The 18909-nt window shown below is 40.7% G+C and overlaps 1 protein-coding gene across 1 annotated transcript; it reads left to right on the plus strand.

The window, feature by feature from the left end:
• Positions 1-130: 130 nt before the first annotated feature.
• LOC310947096 (BICD family-like cargo adapter 1) lies at positions 131-16929 on the plus strand (the record flags this gene model as incomplete). Its single annotated transcript, XM_083913762.1, has 10 exons — positions 131-376; positions 2065-2280; positions 8586-8705; positions 10474-10620; positions 11084-11266; positions 13188-13346; positions 14088-14165; positions 15115-15227; positions 15482-15602; positions 16680-16929. The coding sequence occupies 10 exons, from the start codon at positions 131-133 to the stop codon at positions 16923-16925; spliced, it is 1629 nt and encodes a 542-aa protein (XP_083769888.1). The 3' UTR covers positions 16926-16929.
• Between the last annotated feature and the right edge of the window lie 1980 nt (positions 16930-18909).

Consider the following 18909-nt stretch of genomic DNA (forward strand, 5'->3'; position numbering starts at 1 on the left):
TGTCATGGACGGACAACTTCTTCACACATGCGCGCCACTTTCCCCCCTCGTTCCTATGGGTTTGTGTCTTTAATAGTCAATTAATCCAGGAGCAGTGTTTTTGTTTTGTTTTTTGAATTAACTCTCGGCCATGGATCGACTTGATGGATGGAGCTTGACGTCCAAAAAAATGGACCTGGAGGAGGATTTCTACTTCGACTACGGAGCGGAGGAAATGACAGATTATCGAGACCCCATTGAACTTGTGGCTGCTTTGAAACAAAAGGAGGAAGAGGTTATTTTGGCAGCCCAGCTGGGAAACGCGTTGCTTCTGGAAAACCGTCAGCTGAAAGACAAGAGCGACAAACTTCATGAGCAATACGCAGACAAGCTGGAGGTAAGATCTGCTTTCTTCTATTATCAGGCAGCGATTACTTAAATAGTTCAAGTATACTGCGAGCTTAAAGCGTTAAAAACATGTTTGTGTGTTTTAAAAAAAAAAGATTTGATGACGTGTTTGCTGCTAATGTTTGAAGTTGGTGAGTGAGAATGAAATGTTGATATGTGACTGAAGAATAACGCCTATATTTTAGAGTTCATGTCATTTTTTTGTATGTATCACAAATTATACAGCTCACAAGATTGTTTTTATTCACATACATGTTGTAAATGTATAAAAAACACAACCAGTTGGCAGTTTCTTTATCATAATGTGTCCAAATGGCAACTTTAGATATTCAGTCGTGCTCATAGAGAGTTTTTATTTGTATAGTAAGTTTTAACAACAGGATAGTTCAAAGTGCTTTACATAAAACAATAAAAAAAAGGAATGGAATGAAACATATAAAATTACATTTAAATAAATGCTTACATATAAACACATGAATAATGGATACAACACAAAGTGGTGAGAAACTATAGTAACCATACTGATCTATAGCAGATAAACAGTGTGAATCAATGTCAGTTTGATATAGGAAATCTACGGTAAGTGTCATAAGCATTAAACAATGTAAACAGGAAAAAGGTTTCATCACATTGTTGCTGCACTAAACTTTCCTAAGTGATCAAGCTTCTTTCTTTTGTGTTGTTCCACTGGCTACAAAAGTATTTCTAGCCTAAGGGAATCATCTTTACCGAAATGTTTCCGAGGCAAGCTACAGTTTCTTTACAGGTTGTGAAAGAAACTGGCGAACTTTCCGCACAGGAATCAAACATGTGTGACAAACGTACGAGACATCAGCAGTTAACTTGGACATGAGGAGGAGCAAACTGCAGTTAGTGTGTCAGCGGTGAGACCCACAGATTTACTGGTCGCCCCTCACCGCTCACACACTTTGAATCGAAGAAGTGTCTCCAAGTGTAATAAATGTCTCCAAGACAACCGATCTAACAGCGATAAGGAGAGATAACTTTTACATGTTTGTCTTTGTTGTGTGATGCACACACCTGAGTGGTTACGACATGGCCTCGTTGTTTTTCTCAGGGGGAATCAGTCTTAAATCTTATCAGGTGTGACTAAGACTTAAATCAGTAATTTACAAAGTGCAATAAAGACGTGGTAGGAAAATATCTCTGCCTTGAAACTGATGGACTAAGAAAAAGAGGGTCACGTTGAGATAAAGTTATATTCTGTTTAGATTATAAGGCTGCCACTAACAATCATTTTCATTATTTCTAATCTGTTGGTTTGTCAATTATTGCTTAATCGTTTGTTCTATGATATATGAGAGAATTATGGCTTCAGCTCTTATGTAACATATGACTGACAGATATGATTTGATACTGTGAAATCTCAAGGCAGCCTCAGATGCTCCATTTTTATCAATTTAGATTCCAGCCAAAGAGGTTATAATAATTATTATAACCTAATAATATAATAATTATTATAACCTCTTTGTTCCAGCTGTCAAACATTTCCCATGATCCCTCACAGCTCTGAATGAGCCAATTTTGTCACTCAAATTCCTTTTCAAAACAAAACCTTATTATTGTAACATCCTGTTGCAGATAAGAACAATTCAGGAGCGTTATTATTTCAAAGCTGTGCATAGTTTGTAATTATGAATTTTCGCCCCTGTGTAGGAGCTGGAGCAGGGCAGGCATGAGCTGCGGCGGAAGCTGGAGGGCTGCCAGTCCCAGTGGGAGAGCCAGGTGGGGGACCTGGAGAGGGATGTGAGGGAGCTGAGCGTCCAGGTGGAGCGGCTCACCCGGGCCCTCAGCGAGGCCGAGAGGGACAAGAGTCGAGCCGAACTGGAGCACAGCGAGCACACACGGCGACTCAGGGAGCAGCTCAACACTGTGAGTCTCACGCCGAGATAGTAGGAAGTTGTTTAAGTTAGTTAGTGTGTGAATTTAATATTGTTTTGTCTGAACTTTAAACTAAAGAACTATAGGTCTCGGTTGAAAGAAACAGCTAAGCTGTGGATCCACAGCTGTTGACCTTCTGCGTCAAACTTGATAAGACAGGGTTGTCACCCAATCCTCACACTGAAGCTCGATTTTCTCTGCAAACCGTTCAAGTATCAGTCTGACTCAGTGTAATCTGCCCCAGAGCAAGGCCAAACTCTCAGGCTGCGCTCAGACTCAGACTCAAGGTCGTGGCAAAATGCTCACAAATTCAAGTTTTGACAAAAACGTAGCGCGTTCGTCTGAGCAGGAGCAACAGAAGTTGGTTCCCCAGTTGTTATGAAACAAAGTTGTGTGCTCCAGACAAATGATCCGTGCCAGTGTGGAGCCAAATGCAAACGATATGTAAAAACTAAAGTAAATGCCATGATGTGATTTCAGATCTGGGTCAGAGGGAGGAAAGCATAGATACGTTCATTTGAATGTTGCCAAACATGCTGTTTTTCCAGCTCCACAAAGACTTTCTGTTGTTTTTATAGAATTGTAAACTGAATATTGTTGACTTTTTGAATGTTGATTGAACAAATCAAGATATATGAAGACTTTACCTTGGCCTTTAGTTAATTCTGACAGCCAGCCATGTTTTCATTATTTTTTGGCATTTTATATTTATTAAATCATTAAGGAAAGAAATGGGAACATTAATTCATTAGAGAAATAACCATCCAGCCCAATATTTATTTTGTGCCAGAGTTATATAATATTCATCTGTAGTCCCTTGGCAGACTATAATGAATTAGTGGCCTAATGTTATCAATACAAGGCTTCGACGTGCACAACAGTACAACACAATACAGCACAGTATGATACAATACAGTAAAATATGACACAATACAGTACAATATGATACAATACAGTGAAATATGACACAATACAGTACAATATGATACAATACAACAATGAGAGTATGTAAAGATGGTGCCATGGATGAGGTAGTGTGATTACTCATGATTACATGAGAACATTATAATCTATTTAACCAGTTCTAGTTTATTCAGTAACACGAAGTTAACGTTTAACAAAGTGTTCTCGTGTGACGTAATGGACCAAAGACCTGGAAACAGACTGTACAGCTGATTCAAATGACATAATCTGCTCATGATGTGTTGTGTTCAAGGCAAACATTTATGATCTTCAGTGTTTGATCAGACATATTTTATTGCCTCTTATCAGTTAACATGGAGGAAGATGATTGATCACACAGTTGGACAACCTTGAGTATTTTTCCAGCCTGAGAAAGTAGGGAATGAATTGCTAAACATTACAGTCGCAGTCAGTAGAGCGGTTCCTTGTGCTATTTCAAAAATGAACAGCGAACCTCATCTTGAAAAAGTTCAAAATGAATCCAAACACCGGTGTTCAACCCTCCCATGAGTCAAGGTCCACATAATAAGGAACTATGAATGTCTTTCCGCCCCCTTGCTGCCAGGCTGCAGCACTTACTGAGGAAAACGGACTCCCTAGAAGTTCAGGAAGAAGTCAATTTAGATAAAAGGTGCTATCACTGTGTTGGGCAGTTCGGGGAGAAGGAAGTGGAGAAAATGTTTCATTTGGCACCAGACACGGGCAACTCTGGACTCTGTGTGGTTGTAAAATACCCAAAGAGAGAGCGACTGTGTTGAAGAAAGAGAGCGTGAAGAAGCTCCATGTCTGAAGTTCCTTTACCCGACGTGGTGAAGGGTGCTGTTGCTTCTGCCGTGGTGAGTTGTTTCTGTGATTTTGTGTGTTTTATACAGGGCAGCGTTCCAACAGGTAAGACTGGGACGGGGATTCTTGTTCTGTGTCCTGATTGGGCGTCAGATTAGTCTTAAAGGGGTAGTTCTGATATTTTGAAGTTGTGTTATATTTATTTTTTCAAATTATTGTGGGACTGTTTTTAAAAGGCTTAGGAACCAACTAATCTTACAAACAAAAACGAACTTTTGTTAGGCAGCGGTAGACCACTATCTCCTGTATTCTGCAAGGTAAAACTAGTGTTTTTCAGTGTCTGGTGGCTTTGATGAGAGCATAGATAACGGCTTCAGTTCCTCGGGGGTAAAACTTAAACAGGGCTTGCAAAAAGTCAGTTTTATCCTTTTAATCTGTTGATTATTTTCCCACTTAATGCATTGATTGTTTGCTGAAACCAGTAAATATGTGGTGTTGTGAGTCTACATATAGTGAAGCAAGGTTTCAGAGAGCTTGAAACACTATATCGTCATTATGAGAGTGTAACCAGAGCATGACAGGAATCTGGAGGAGGGCGTCTGTATATCGCACCACAGAAACCTGAGAGAGAAAGAATCCACCGTGTTTACCAGCAGCAGCAAAGCAAAGCAGATCTTGGATAAGTGAGGAAAGGATTTTGCTGTGGATCTCCATCCTGGTGCATTTGAGGAAGCAGCTGCGTAAAAACAATGTTGACGTGTGCCAGATTGTCACAAAGTTCAGCGCTCACTGTTTAGACAGTAGCTGAGGAGAGTAGGTGTTATAATATCAGGCGCCGTTAAGAGATGTCAGGGTGTTTTCCTTCAGATTACATTGGAAATACTGTCATTCCTGCAACTGACACGATGGGAGAAGTCATTAATGAGTTTGTTTTGGGTCTGATGCATGTCTTTGTTTATGTATCCCTTGACTCAGTGAAGGTTTAACAAGTAAATGTAACATATGACAGGATTTATTCTGTCGGGAAAAAAAGAGATTTCGACATTTTTCTGGTTTAGTTTCACTCTTGTGCAAGAAAATGTTCCACAGCTCAATATTATCAGTTTCTTAAAAATGTAATATAAACAGATCGACTGGTTGAGAAATGTCCGACTGGAAAGGGCGTGTGATTATTTGATGATAAGCTGGAAATGTGGTTCAGTTTGTTTCTTGGGTAAAGAGGTAAGTTCAGGACATTTGTTTGGAGTCAACATTGAATCTGAACGATCACAGTTCATAAATGAAGGAATATTTGTATAGATTTTACAAGATGACAAAAGTGTGATATCAGTTTATTTGATAAAACTGCGTCCTGCAATCAATCCTCCATTTGTAAAGGTTCATCTTTTATCTCAAATCGTTTAAGTGGGTGTTGATTCAACTTTGTTTAATTTTGTTTGATGCATATATAACAAGCTAAGACGACAACAATAACCACAAAAAAACCATAGAAGAAATACATTAATACATAAATGTGTGATGGGACTCTACCCAGAATTACTTTACACATCAACAAGTACCAGTGACTGAGCCTACGAACGGTCAGCCCTGGAGTAAGCCTTCGTTCATTTTAGCTTCATTTTAGAAGCTGTAGTGTGTACTGCTGTTGAATTGTATCACGCTGCAAAGACCGGTGTTTCTGATACTTTGTAGAGCTGAAACGAAAACAAAACCAAGAACGAAAAACCAGCAAATGTGAGACAATTTTCGCTTAAAAAAACGTAATATTCAATTTTTAAACTACTTGATCAGTTGTCTGCCAAACAATTTGTTGACTTATTGTTGCAGCTCTGCTATTTTCTTGAGATTTCAGTCTAAATGATTCACTGAAAGTTAAATTGACAGATTAATTGATAATGAAGATTATTATTAGTTGCAGCAAAGTATTTGATCTATCCTTTTTTTTTTAAACAATAAGGATAAACTGGGTTTAAATCAAATATTTGGTCTTTTCCGTGTCTGGTTTACAGACGAAACACACGTTACCTTTTCACCTCCTGCTGTCCACCCAGTGTTATGTGATCACCTTCCCTTGCCGTGGATCACAGTGTGTTATCGGGCGACTGTGACAAATCCCCCTCTGTGAGATTTCCGTTATTGTAAAAGGAGATGCCTGAATCGAGGCGAGCCCCCGTGACCTCTGCTCCCTCTGCCAGCATCACGCAGCTCACAGACAAAAAGGGAAAGACAATATACATCAGGGAGAGGTATAAATCTTTCATTTGCTCCTTTTGAAGTCGCCCCTCATACCCCACCATCCCATCATCCCAGGGGAAAGCCATCTTGTCTGTGTGCTCCCTGAGGGGCTCGGCTGTAGCTGGGGGAGTCAGCTGTTGGATACCTCAGCGTTTGGACCGGTAAAGGCCTGAGGCTCAAGGGGGCCGTGTGAGGGGATGTCATCTTTGTGTCTCTTCCAAATGGAGCGTCCTCCCTCCACTCTTGTTTTGGAGATTCTCAGTGGGTCGCTGGCTCTTTTGTGGAGAAGGGGCCCGCGCTGATGAGACAAGGCAGCGGTAATGACGACTCACAGACACAAGCGTCGTCCCCCGTCTCCTCCTCATAGCGTGTCTGCATGCTATGTTTTTGTTTTTGCCCATCAGTGCCGGCTTTACTCTTGTCACTCTCTCTCACACACACACACACACACGCACACGCACACGCACACGCACACACACACACACACACACACACACGCACACGCACACGCACACACACACACACACACACACACACACACACACACACACACACACACACACACACACACACACACACACATATACACACACACACACACACACTTCCCACTAAATTTAGCCCTCACGCCTGCCTCACTTCCTCTGTGCTCTCTTACAAAACCTGTACACACAAGCTTCACCCTTGTGATGTCTGAGTTTACCCTCTCTGCCGCATTGTTGTCTAATGTGGCATGATGATGTCACAGACGAGACCAAGATGCCCTCTGCTCCATCTGCCGCAGAGACCGGCCTTTCATCTTGTATTATGTGGCAGTGATGGGACCTGACAGGGGCCCGCTGAATTGCTGAGTAAGGGAAACTGAGGGTCCCAGACAGGGACGGGGGGTAGATGGGGGCATCGGGAGGGCGACGGGTTCTGTCACAGCAGCACTCCAAAGATCCCTGCATATGTTTTAATATCTTGTGTTTGACAGATAAGTAACATATTTTTAGACAAACAAGACAAAACAAAACAGCGACACAATATAAAAATCATTCATGTTTAATATGGTTAATCAGTGATTGGCTAATCATTTCTGTTACTGTGATGGATGAGTGATCACAGGAGTCATGCTGCGTTTTTGGCTTGTGACCTCTTAAAGGATGGTGGATTTTTAAAAGAATTGTTTGGGGCATTTTTACTTTTTTTAATGGACGGTTTGACAGTTAAAAGGTAGACATGAGGCTTGAACAACAACACGTTGAATGCATTTCCTTGCTCGTAACACGCTTTTCTGTTCTTAAGACACTGCGGGTGAATAGGTTAAACATTTTAACTAATAGATACTTCACTAGTTGATTAAGTCATCAATTAATTAAATAATATATTTTATAGTATGTTTTCTGAATTTGCAAATGAGGCAGAACTTTACAGGGTACATTTTTTAAAACGACCTCATCGCAGGTCATGATCTTAATGTGTGAACACGATCTATGAGCAGTTCAACAAGAAAAGATTTTTCCCTTGAAATAGTTTTATGTGAAATTTTTTTAATTACAAATATATTTATTTGCTGCTGACAGCACCGGGGTCCTGTCAGCAGGTCTCTTCAGTGCTGTAGGTCTATCCAATCAAACCAAAGACGCATTTTGCTGCACCATTGATTATGTCCCTCAGAAATCCAAAAACTGATAGGGAGCAGACTAATATGCATCTGCAATAAGTCTGGTGCCAAGATAAAAATGAAATGAAAGTTGTAAACAATAGACATAGTATTGTCTCTTTTACTCCTTTAATCGTGTTGTGACCCCGCAGATTTTATCTTAAGACTCACCGGGTTCCCAAGCTGTGAATATTGCAACAGTGAGCAGTTCTTCTGAAGGCAGTGAAGAAAAACATCTCTCATTTTCCTTGTGCTGCATGGCCCGCAGCAAAACCAAACACATGTTCAATTTTAGTCACCAAATCCCTACCTTTCTGTCGAGTATGATATTGTGCTTCTACTCTCTTCATCTGGATCTAGATTACAGGATTAAGAACCCTCCTGCTATTTTTGGTTATTAAGATTGTGGCCTCTCAAAGCTCATCCTTTAGCCTCAGGCCAGCTTTGTTTTACCGTTTCAAGATGACAGATCCAAATGTTAGATTTCACTTCATTTGGTCATAGTTTGATATCTAGCTGAGTGAACTCTCTCTATGCTTAAATCTATCCTTGTGTCTAAAAAAGTGCACAAATAAAGCTGTAGATTCAAAAACCACGTTTGTTTCCTTTCATTCCATTAGTGAATTTCATGTGTCTGTGTTTTCTCTCTGGTGTGTGTTTGTGTGTGTAGGCGATGGAGGTGGAGAGAGCCATGTCCAGTGAGCTGCAGGCTCTGAAGCAGGAGCTCCAACAGAAAGGAAGCCACAACAGGCCGCAGGACGAGGAGCTGATCAGTGCCATGAGGGAGCAGGTAACTACTATAAACTCTACATATGGATCTCTAAATGCTGCGACCAAACCAAAGCTAATCCTAAATGTAAAATAAAGGATGGTCATGTAAAATGTTTCTAGTCTTGGGAGCTTCGTGTACTCACGCATGATGACCAGAACACACTGGGTCAGCGAGTCTGTATGTTTTTGTATTATATTTCCTGTCAGAAGTGTTGATTGAGCTGCTTCTTCATCGTGCACACGCTTCGGTTTAGTGTCATTTTCAGAAACATGGACATGAAGAACAGATCTGGCCGCATAAAGGAAGTCAAACAGGAATAAAATAAAATCTAACAAACCAACAAACTAATAAACAGAAAAGGGTACAAAGAAAAATACAACAATAGTCTTTTTTACTTCCTATCATGTTTTTTTTTAATATATTGATTTAAAAAATGGTCAATGGACTTGTACTTATAAAGCGCCTTTTTAGTCTTGTGACTACTCAAGGCGCTCTGACACATTCACACAGATGGCAGTGGGCATCTATCATCTAATCTAACCATTCACACCACATTTACACACCCATGCGCAGCATGGGGAGCAATTCAGGATTCAGTGTCTTGCCCAAGGACACTTCGACATGCGGATCGTGGGAGCTGGGGATGACAGATTCAAAAGAGGAAATATCTGTCATTCATTTTAATCATTCAGCAAAATCCCATCCCTTCAAAATCCTGCCATGCAAGTCCAGATAGTTAAAGATAGATAAAAAACTTAATTGATCTCCAAGGAAATCCAATAAATTCAAAACATTGTTTGGGTAGACCTGCTGGTAGAAGAGACGTGTCTCCTAAAAACACAACTGGAGGATATCTGGTAATGGTTTATGCAACCACCCTTTGATACGTACTTAGTTACTTGTTTCCAGAATAGAGAAACAAAAGAAGGTTCCCACATCGAAAGATGGAACGTACCTGCTTATTTCTTTACATTTTAAAGGGCACGTATTATGCTCTGTTTCAGGTTCATACTTGTACTTTGCTTTAATGTTCCAAAAGCACATTATTTTTTATCATCCTGTCTGTCTGAGTATACCTCGATTCACCCTCTGTCTAAAACGCTCCGTTTTAGCGCCTGTCTCTTTAGACCCCCTCCCAAAAAAGACCAGTCTTCTCTGATTGGTCAGCGTTTCCTGGTCTTCTGCATCTGTGCTCTTGGCGTCTCTGCACCTTCATTGCAGCCGGAAATGACTGTAACGTCACTGTGGCAGCACTTTCTTCCTATATATATTATAGTTGTGACATCACAACGGTACAGAAGTCCTGACGGCTCGTTTAAAGACACAGTTTCTGAATAATATTGAGAGTTTTGCTACTTTCACAGTATTTATATAACACTTTGACCTGCTTTATAATTAAAAAAGACTCACCAAACATTCTCAGCACCTCCACAAACACTCATTGATAAGGTGTGATGCAAGGGGGTAATGGGAGTTGGCAAGAGTTTTAATGTCTTTTTTTTTTTTTACTTTATCTTTCTTTATCTACTCATGTTACATGTTATGCGGTTACTTTTTTTTTCTTTTTATTGTGACCGTGTTTGACGTGGGTTGTCGGGAGGGATAGCGGGATTCTTGTTGGGGTTTTTATGTTTTTGTCTGTGTTTTTCTTATTTTCACCTTAAAGCGGACACACTGTACATATGTTATACCTGTTTCTGTGTTCTTGTCTGCAAAAGTCAATAAAAAAAGAAAAAAAGAGTTTTAATGTCTGAGAAGAAATAACTTGTGTGTTTGTGTGTTTCAGGTGCTGCGTCTCACCCAGAAGGAGCAGGTGCTGGAGGAGCGTTTGGAGAGTGTGTGTCAAGAAAACAATGAGCTCAGGGCGAGTTTGGCCTCTTTACACACACGCCTGGCTCTGCACGACCAACACGACCAGCAGCACAGCCAGCAGGTACAATACACACAGACGAGGCGACACAAAACTGGGCTCGCTGCGGCCAGCGTATGAATGAAAGAGCCTTCGATAACAAAGGGATTTTCTGCTCCCTGCCTGGCGGTCTGGGTTTTGGCGGGATTGTGGAGAGCATTGCTAAACAATCACCTTATCCCGTCATTGTAACTTTCACTCACAACTCTGGATTCCACTCGCGTTCGTTTGGTTTCATGTTGGGCCACAGGCTGGAATCTGGCACGTCAGGATTTCTCTCGCACTAACTGTTAGGAGAAACAAGTCTCATGACGGCTTTTTAAATAGCTCACATGGCCTCAGGTCAAATCCCTTTTGTGTTTAACATTTCCATCACTCTCTGTTTATCATCAGTATCATCTGAGGATTCACCATATCTTAACCTCATCTTTATCTTGTACCTGGGAGTTGTGTGTTGTGTCTACATTCGTGTGTCCTGTGTTTTCAGCTAGCCGAGGCGTGGCAGGAGGCGGAGGCGGCGCGTGGTCGCTCGCACCAGCTGCAGGCCCAAGTGGAGGAGCTTCAGGAGGAGGTGTCCCTGCAGGAAGGCAGGAGCCACGGAGAAGCGTCCCTGCTGTCCGAGCTGGAGAGCAGCCTGGAGGCGGCAGGGCTGGGAATCAGCAAAGAAGAGGTAGCGTGTTTTCAACCACCGAGGCAGAGCAGGAGAAAGATCTGGCTCTTTAAAAGAGGGAAATTAAAAAGTGGGAAAAATATGATGGGAGGTTCTGTACTTTTTATAGTCAAGCTATAGCTTTTTCTTCTGTGCTGTATAGACCTCCAAAACCCATCAAAGAGCGACACTGCTGCATGTGACCTGTTCCTTCATGATGATGAACACGTGCACTGTAATTCAGTTTGAGACAACCTTGCATACACTGTCCTTGTACTAGAACTACTCACCAGAGACCAAGTATACATTTGTATTCTTGTAAAAAAATGCGTTGTGATACAGGTTGTGAGTAATAGGATTGTTCAGAGATAACGGAGAAAGTAAGGAGTAATGGTTGTAGCTGCAAAGCTTAAATTATAGTAAAGAGCTTCCCCAATCCCAGATTGTCCTCATTCATCCTCAAAATGGGAACACCACACCAACTTTACACATCAAAGTATGTTTACAGGTCTTGGGAAATACAGCTGTTTCTCAACTGCGGTGTAGCAAGTATATATCAATCTCATGATAGAATAGTTAATACGTTATTGTTAAAAAATGTTGCATGCAAAAAGACAGCAATTTCTCTTTATAGCTATTATAAGCTGTTAAAAAGCTTGTATTAAAACACATCATAAATCATCCAAACAGGACACATGAAATAAAAACACAATAGAAGCTACATTAAAAGGAGCACCAGTTACTCGATGGTGAGGACTGAAACAAGGTAGAATAAATGGACTGATTTCCTGCTATTGATATTTTATATCAACAGGGACAAACAACTATATAGAACAAATAATTATTTTAAACACAGTAACAGTGAATGCTTCAGAGTATGTGTGCAAAACAAAAGTAAGACCGTGCCCAGAAGGAGGAAATAACACAACCAGAGACGCTGTAAATGAAACTAAAGTAGTGTCACTGACAGAAACACCAGAATAGTTTAGCTCCATACTGCGGTTCTATTGTAGTCCTGCCCACAATGATTCACTCATGTTGTGAGGGGGGAAAAGGTTTTCCTGTGATGACTGGAAACGAGAATATTAAACAAAATCTTTCCGGAGAGACGTGTTCAGTCAGAGAATTGAATAACGACAGCAGAGAATCATCACCTATAAGCTGAATTTTAGGAAACGTGTATAAATGTTGTTGCGGTGAGAGGAACATGCTGACCGAACACCTTGTGCTAGTTCTTCACGGCAGTGTGAGGACAGACAAGAGGCAGTGTGAAGGTTTGTATTTTCAAAGTGAAGACGCCACAAAGAAGTTTTTGATTAGACTTTGAATTATGTCTGGGAGGGAAACTGACTAAGTCCTCTAGTTCTCACTCTCTGGATGTCTACGGTTATTGTTTGATTCCAGCAGGAAAATGTGACGTATTATTGCACTCATGAGTCATTCAGTACATTTCCTGTTTGTCATAGCCACATTGACAGAGAGTTTCCTCGTTTTTACAGCTTTCAATGCACCTTTACACCTGTCTCTGTATCATAGATTATGATCTAAGATTATCCTTTCTGCTGTGTGAAGATTAACCTTGACATATGTGTGTTGAGTTATCACCACATCAGCATCATCATGTGATATATTTGACTCAAAATGATGAGGTAATGTTTGCACCTCCCAGTGTGTAAATACTTGATGTCACCTAATATGTGACGCTGAAAGGAAAAAGGGTAAAGAAATACCTTGTTTTTGACCCACTTTTCAAAACATTAGCTCTTTTAATGTAGGCCACATATACAGTAGCAGCCTCCAAGCTCAAAATTGCGTTGTGAGAGTAACTCGACACTTCAAACATCCCAGTTTCGGGTAGTTTGTTTTCTGAAAACAGAAAGTTGATAGTTAACTTTAAAATTATTAACATAAATCAAAATGCCTCCTCTCCCGTTCTACTCAGATAACGCAAGAAATGGGGTCCATCCTTCAGCTGCTGCTCCCTCTGACGCAGGAAGCGAACAGCTCAGGGAGGTCAGAGGTCGTGGATCAACAGGAGGACCTGCAGGACATGCTGCATCAACTGAAGGGAGCGGCTCAAATGCTGGCCTCGAGCCCTCAGGTGAGCGACAGAAAGTGGGGCAGGAGGAGAAACGCAAAACAAAAGGCTGATGTTACACTGTGACTTTTGTGTCTTCTTAGTTTTTGAATCGTATGTTAGTATTGTATGTCCTTTTGTGCCGTGTGTGCTGATGCTGATGAATAAGTCTGCTGGATACATAAAGGCTAAGAGCAAGGGTGTGTATTTGTGGAGCAGTGCAGCACATCTGTTGCTTTTTAATCATATTTTTTAAGGTATCTCTTCTAAAATGAAGGTTTTTATGATCCAGAAAAGGACAACTGTACTGCAAATGGAATAACTTCCCCATTTAGTTGTTTCTTGTTAAGGGTCTTATTTGTCTTATTAGTCTTTTCTTATTGGAGGTCAAATAATTAAGAAAAGAGCCTCCACACACACCACATTCAATACTAAATTCACATCTATCTACCGCCCACCATAGTGTCGTCCCACTGATCATTGCTTAGGAAATGCGTGTCCTCGTTTTTGCCAATGAATTGTTGCAGTTGATGGCTTAAATGCTTTACTGATCCTCTATTTGCCTCAAGCAAACATATACAATTGTCCAGTTGTGTCTCATTGCATTCAGAGACGTAACACCGTAACTAGATAGTCCTGCCCGTCCTCTTTCCTCCCTTGGAGAACCTTGCAAATAGGCCAACGCCACAGAAGCACTTTTTCGTTGTGAATCTCTGTGAAATGCACGACTGACACCCGATATCTTTGTTAACGTCTCTGTCCCAGGAGCTGAATCGGGCTTTTGTCGACAGGGCGGGCGATCTGTGTGGGAATCCGAGCGCACCACAGGAGCTGAGAGATCAGGTAACCCAGTGGTGAAACACACAACGGCCAGGGAGGAGCAGTGCCCATAGCGACCCATTATTTTTGTGTTGTTTGTGTTACTTGTTACCAAACTTACTGCTGTCACTGTAATCCATCTTAGTGTCACAGACAGATTCAGTGAACATTTGAACTGTTTCCTTCCACAGAATGACTGCTCGCTGCAGGCTTTAACTGGCAGAAATGAAATGATATACTGCGTGACTTGCAGAGTTTTTAAGTACATGAATTTTCTCTAGTTTCTTAGTTTCTACGTTAGCTCTAAATCAAGTGAGTTCACAGTTTATTTGATCACACTTATAAATTGCAAATCATTGTCACTTTAGTGCAAAAATCAATCTTTCAACAACCTCCAAGGACTAACAAAACTGTTAAATTCTCCCTTTAAAATGTCTTTTTTATTAAACTGGGAAAGATGTCAAACCCAAATTGGCTCTTCGTATAAATAATATAATGCAAATTTCAAAGGGAATATTCAACATTTTAGTACAACAGCAACACCTTTATTGTGTTACATACAGATAGATAGATTGATATATTGTTGGAGAAATGTAGAATATGCTATGATATCTTAAATATGTGAGTTTACATGCGTGAGTGGAGAGATGTCTCCTCTCTAATGTACAAGGGGTTGTTTTATTATGCTGGCGCCATAACGGATAACAGGACATTGGTCTTTTAAAGGGTTGTGCTATAATATGTGAGGCACTTTTGAGACACTTTGCTGGTGTCTGTGATCATGTACACATGTCCCAGAGGCTTCTCTGATCAGATCTGTGTTATTAAAGTAAATATTCAAGTAAGCTCCACTGAGGCCCTGGAGTTATTTCTTTATGCATCTTCTGGAAGGATCATCAGTAGTACAAGTTTTCTTCATCATATATTTAGTTAGTTTCACACAGTAAACATTGTTCATTTCATCCTTCTGCAGAACGACCAGCTGCAGCAGGAAAACTCTGAGCTGAGGCAGAAGCTGCAGGACATGCAAGAGCAGGCTGAAGTCGTCCAGCAGGCCATCAGAGATCGAGATGAAGCCATAGCCAAGTGAGAAGCTAGTTTTTTCCCTCAGTATTCTCAATCCAAATTGCTTTTGACATAAAATCTTGTTTGCTTTACAAGAACAGCTATTATATTTGCAATCATAATTATGCAAATTGTGTGTTGAATATTCATGAATCATTGTCAGGCGAATGTGTTGCAAAACAAAAAGAGCCATAATTAATTGTTTTTTTATTTTTAATAATGAGTGTTAATTAATTCTTGTGTGTGACTGAAGAGGTTTCATCACTTCTTGATAGGAAAAACCTGATGGAGGCTGAGTTGGTGAGAAGTAAAAATGACATGATGTCCCTGAACAACCAGTTATTAGAAGCCATCCAACGTAAACTGGAGCTGTCACAGGAACTGGAGGCGTGGCAGGTGAGATCCCTTTGTGTCCATCCCTCCCAGACTGTATCCTAAAGCACCATGTCCTCCTGAGACCCAGAAGAAAAAACAGGATTTAAGCAATTAAGATATGACAGATCTTCTTATCAAAGATCTTTTGCAGGTCAATCTTTTCCTCAAAAAGTACATTACATTAACATTATATAATTAAATACGTAAGGTATTGTGACCATCACCTTTTTAGGCTAAAACCAGTCACGTCACAGTAGTTTTGGTGCCTAAACCTAACCGACACCAAAAGCAACTGTTGTGGTTCACCGCTGGTCTGTCGCCGTCTCGAGGTCAACTTTCGTTCACCGTTTTCTTCCGTTATCATACGAAATTTTGTGCAGAACTATAATGAGAATAGGTTGTTCAGGGCCTAATTTCCCCCCACAGAGGACAAATATTAATTGCCAGGTTTCAGGAAACCTTTCATGTTGTGTCTTTGTCACAAACTGCCTTGGAAACTGAAAGCACATCTCCTGCTTTTATGAGAATCATGAATACATTTAATTTGCACCCTGGAGATCTGCATCATAACTCAAAAATCAATTCTGCGGTTTTAGTGATAATTTAACCAAACTGGAGATTGAAGTATCTGTTTTCAGCTGTCTCTGTCCTCAGTGGGAAGCCAGAGACAGCTCTGTCTGTTTGGAGGGAAATTAACAGCAGGTGTTTCTGTCAACGAGTCCTTCTGCTGCAGCGTCACGATGCCAAGCAGAGCCATCTGCTGGAGGGTTTGATCTCTAGAGTTTTGGTGAAGATAATGTAGATTATATTGACATGGAGGAATCATGTTTGTTAGATGAAAGCAGAAGCAATCAATGATCCCTGGAACAGATGACCCCGGCCAAGGGCCCAGGGGAGTGGGGCCTCTGCAAAAGTTTAACGGGATCTACAACAGTGTGTCTTATTGATGTGTTTTTAAATGTTTTTCCGTCAACAATAAAGCTCTACAAGAGATCACTCTATTCAAGATCAACAACCATGCAGTGTTTAAATCTGATACTGTACTGTGTATGTATAGTGTATCCTGCTCATTTCCTCTTCCTCCCACCCTTTCCTCAGGACGACATCCAGATCATCATCAACCAGCAGCTCCGGTCGCAGCAGCAGTCGGAGCATCCTCAGAAGAAGTCCACCTCCAACGGCATGTCCTTCTTTCGCAGGCCCAGCAGGACGGCCTCCACCTGGACACGCCAGCCCTCCTCCTCATCCTCCTCCACCTGGAGTTCAGACGCTAATCAGGGCAAACCCCAGTCCCCCTGGAGGGACTGGTTAAGACGAGGGAAAGGGGCAAACAATGGACAGTGAGTGCTGTAGCTACCTCCTGAGTGCTAGGGGGGGGGGGGGGGGGGGGGGGGTGTACCAGGAGGACCAGTCAGAGGGAAGCCACAAGTGCAGCTTCCCATACGTCATGCATGGTCAAAAGAAGCCATAAAGACACTTTCAATTCAGCAACGAACAACGGAGCCACTGCGGACAAAGACTTGTTGAACAGGCACTTACTTGTAAACATTTCACTGAGAGAATTTCACTGAGGGGCTGAGCCTTCCTAAAATCTAAACTGTGACGACCTGGAACACTCATTTTTCACAGATTGACATTAGGTTTGCTTGAGACTGTAGATATTGTGCCTTATTTTGTAATATTGTGAATGTCTTTATGTCTGAAACTTTATGTTATACATGATGTAGATCAGTGGAGAGTATTTGTTTGATTATTTAATGTCACATAAAAAAGAGTGAGAGAGAGAGGTACGGTCAGGAAATAAACGATCAAATGATTAATTCTTTATCGTGCTGAACTCTCTTTAAATACCAAGTCGGATGTGAGAAATTTAATTTTTTACTGTCAGCTTTGCTCAAAAGCTAAATATGTAAAAATGTTCATTGTATAAGAAACACTGTATGTCTTCACATACACAGAGATAGCTGTTATTTTTTTTATAATTTTGTTTTCTTTGTTCTCTAAATGATGACTTGGTGTGGTATGAGTCTGTGTGTGGCAGACATGTGTATGTTCTGTGACTCTGTTCAATATTAAAAAACTTAAAATACAAACTGGGTGGTTTCTGACGAACCACATCTGGAAGGACTGCTGGAAAATTTCATAAGACAATCTAATAATCTTTTCAGAGTTTGTGTTTTAGGTGTTTGTGTTCAGAATATTAAAAGGTTAAAGTGAAGAGGGGAGCTGCCAGCACATCTGGACAAGATAAGCGCTCGACAAATAACAAGAAACATTTACAGATGTTATGTTAGAAAGCTGCTCCGGTCAGAGCAGCAATTATCTTCTCAAGGTGATAGAAGAAGTAGTTGTGTTTCTAGCCTCATAAGAGACATTAGTTATTGCATTAAGAAGACCAGATAGAATAGCCTAAATGTATGTGATCTGGTCAAAAAGATAGTTCAGGTGTACTGTAGTTTGGCTGAACTTTATTGTTTTCAAACTTTTCCTAGAGTCAGAAACTAATTAAAGCCTTAGGACGTACCTTTAAAAAGCAACATGTATTTGGTGTTATGTCAAACAGCAATATTAAGCTACTGTGGCTCAATTGGGTGTCTATCAAATAACATAGCTTTAATACTACAGACATCCAGGAATTTGAGTGAAACTATTAAAAAGGGGGTGAGCAGGCAACTTTTCCCCACACTTTTTTCAGGGGAGGCCCACAGTCTCTTGAAAAAAAAATAAACGGTATAAGATCATCTTTACTGCTTTGAATTCAACCATTTGTTTCACAGGAGAGCACCGTGGATCAAAGCTGTAGCCACATCTGCAAAAATGTAAGACGGCTTCAGCCTGATTTATTCAGAGACCCAGTCAGAGATGCAGACGGCTGCTGCCCTCTGCTGACGGTCAGCACACATTAGACGAACAACAAGCCAGGTAGTCTCACATTATAGAATAAAAGAAAAAATAAGATCTCAACAAATTACACGTATTTAGCTCTGAATACAATGTGAGTCCGTGTGTTATTATTATTTTGTTAAAATAGTTTTCACTTTATTTTAACCAGACCCTGGCACTGCTAATGCTGGTGTACATTATGTCCTTTTACCAAACTTTGTCAAGTCTGTATCTCACAAAATATGATTCAGGTATTTTTCAAAAGAGATGCACTTTTCCTCATGAAATTGGAAGTTGTGTCTTCTGTCTTATGTAACTGTCAGTTCACAAATATTTACTGCAAATCTAGTTTAATGTGGAGAATTTTAATCGACATTGCTCTTATTTTGAGTTGCATTTCCTCATCTAAAATACTGCCATACGGAGTTGTTATTTATTCATTGTT

The sequence above is a fragment of the Echiichthys vipera genome, assembly GCF_963691815.1.
Source record: "Echiichthys vipera genome assembly, chromosome: 5".
NCBI classification, from domain to species: domain Eukaryota; kingdom Metazoa; phylum Chordata; class Actinopteri; order Perciformes; family Trachinidae; genus Echiichthys; species Echiichthys vipera.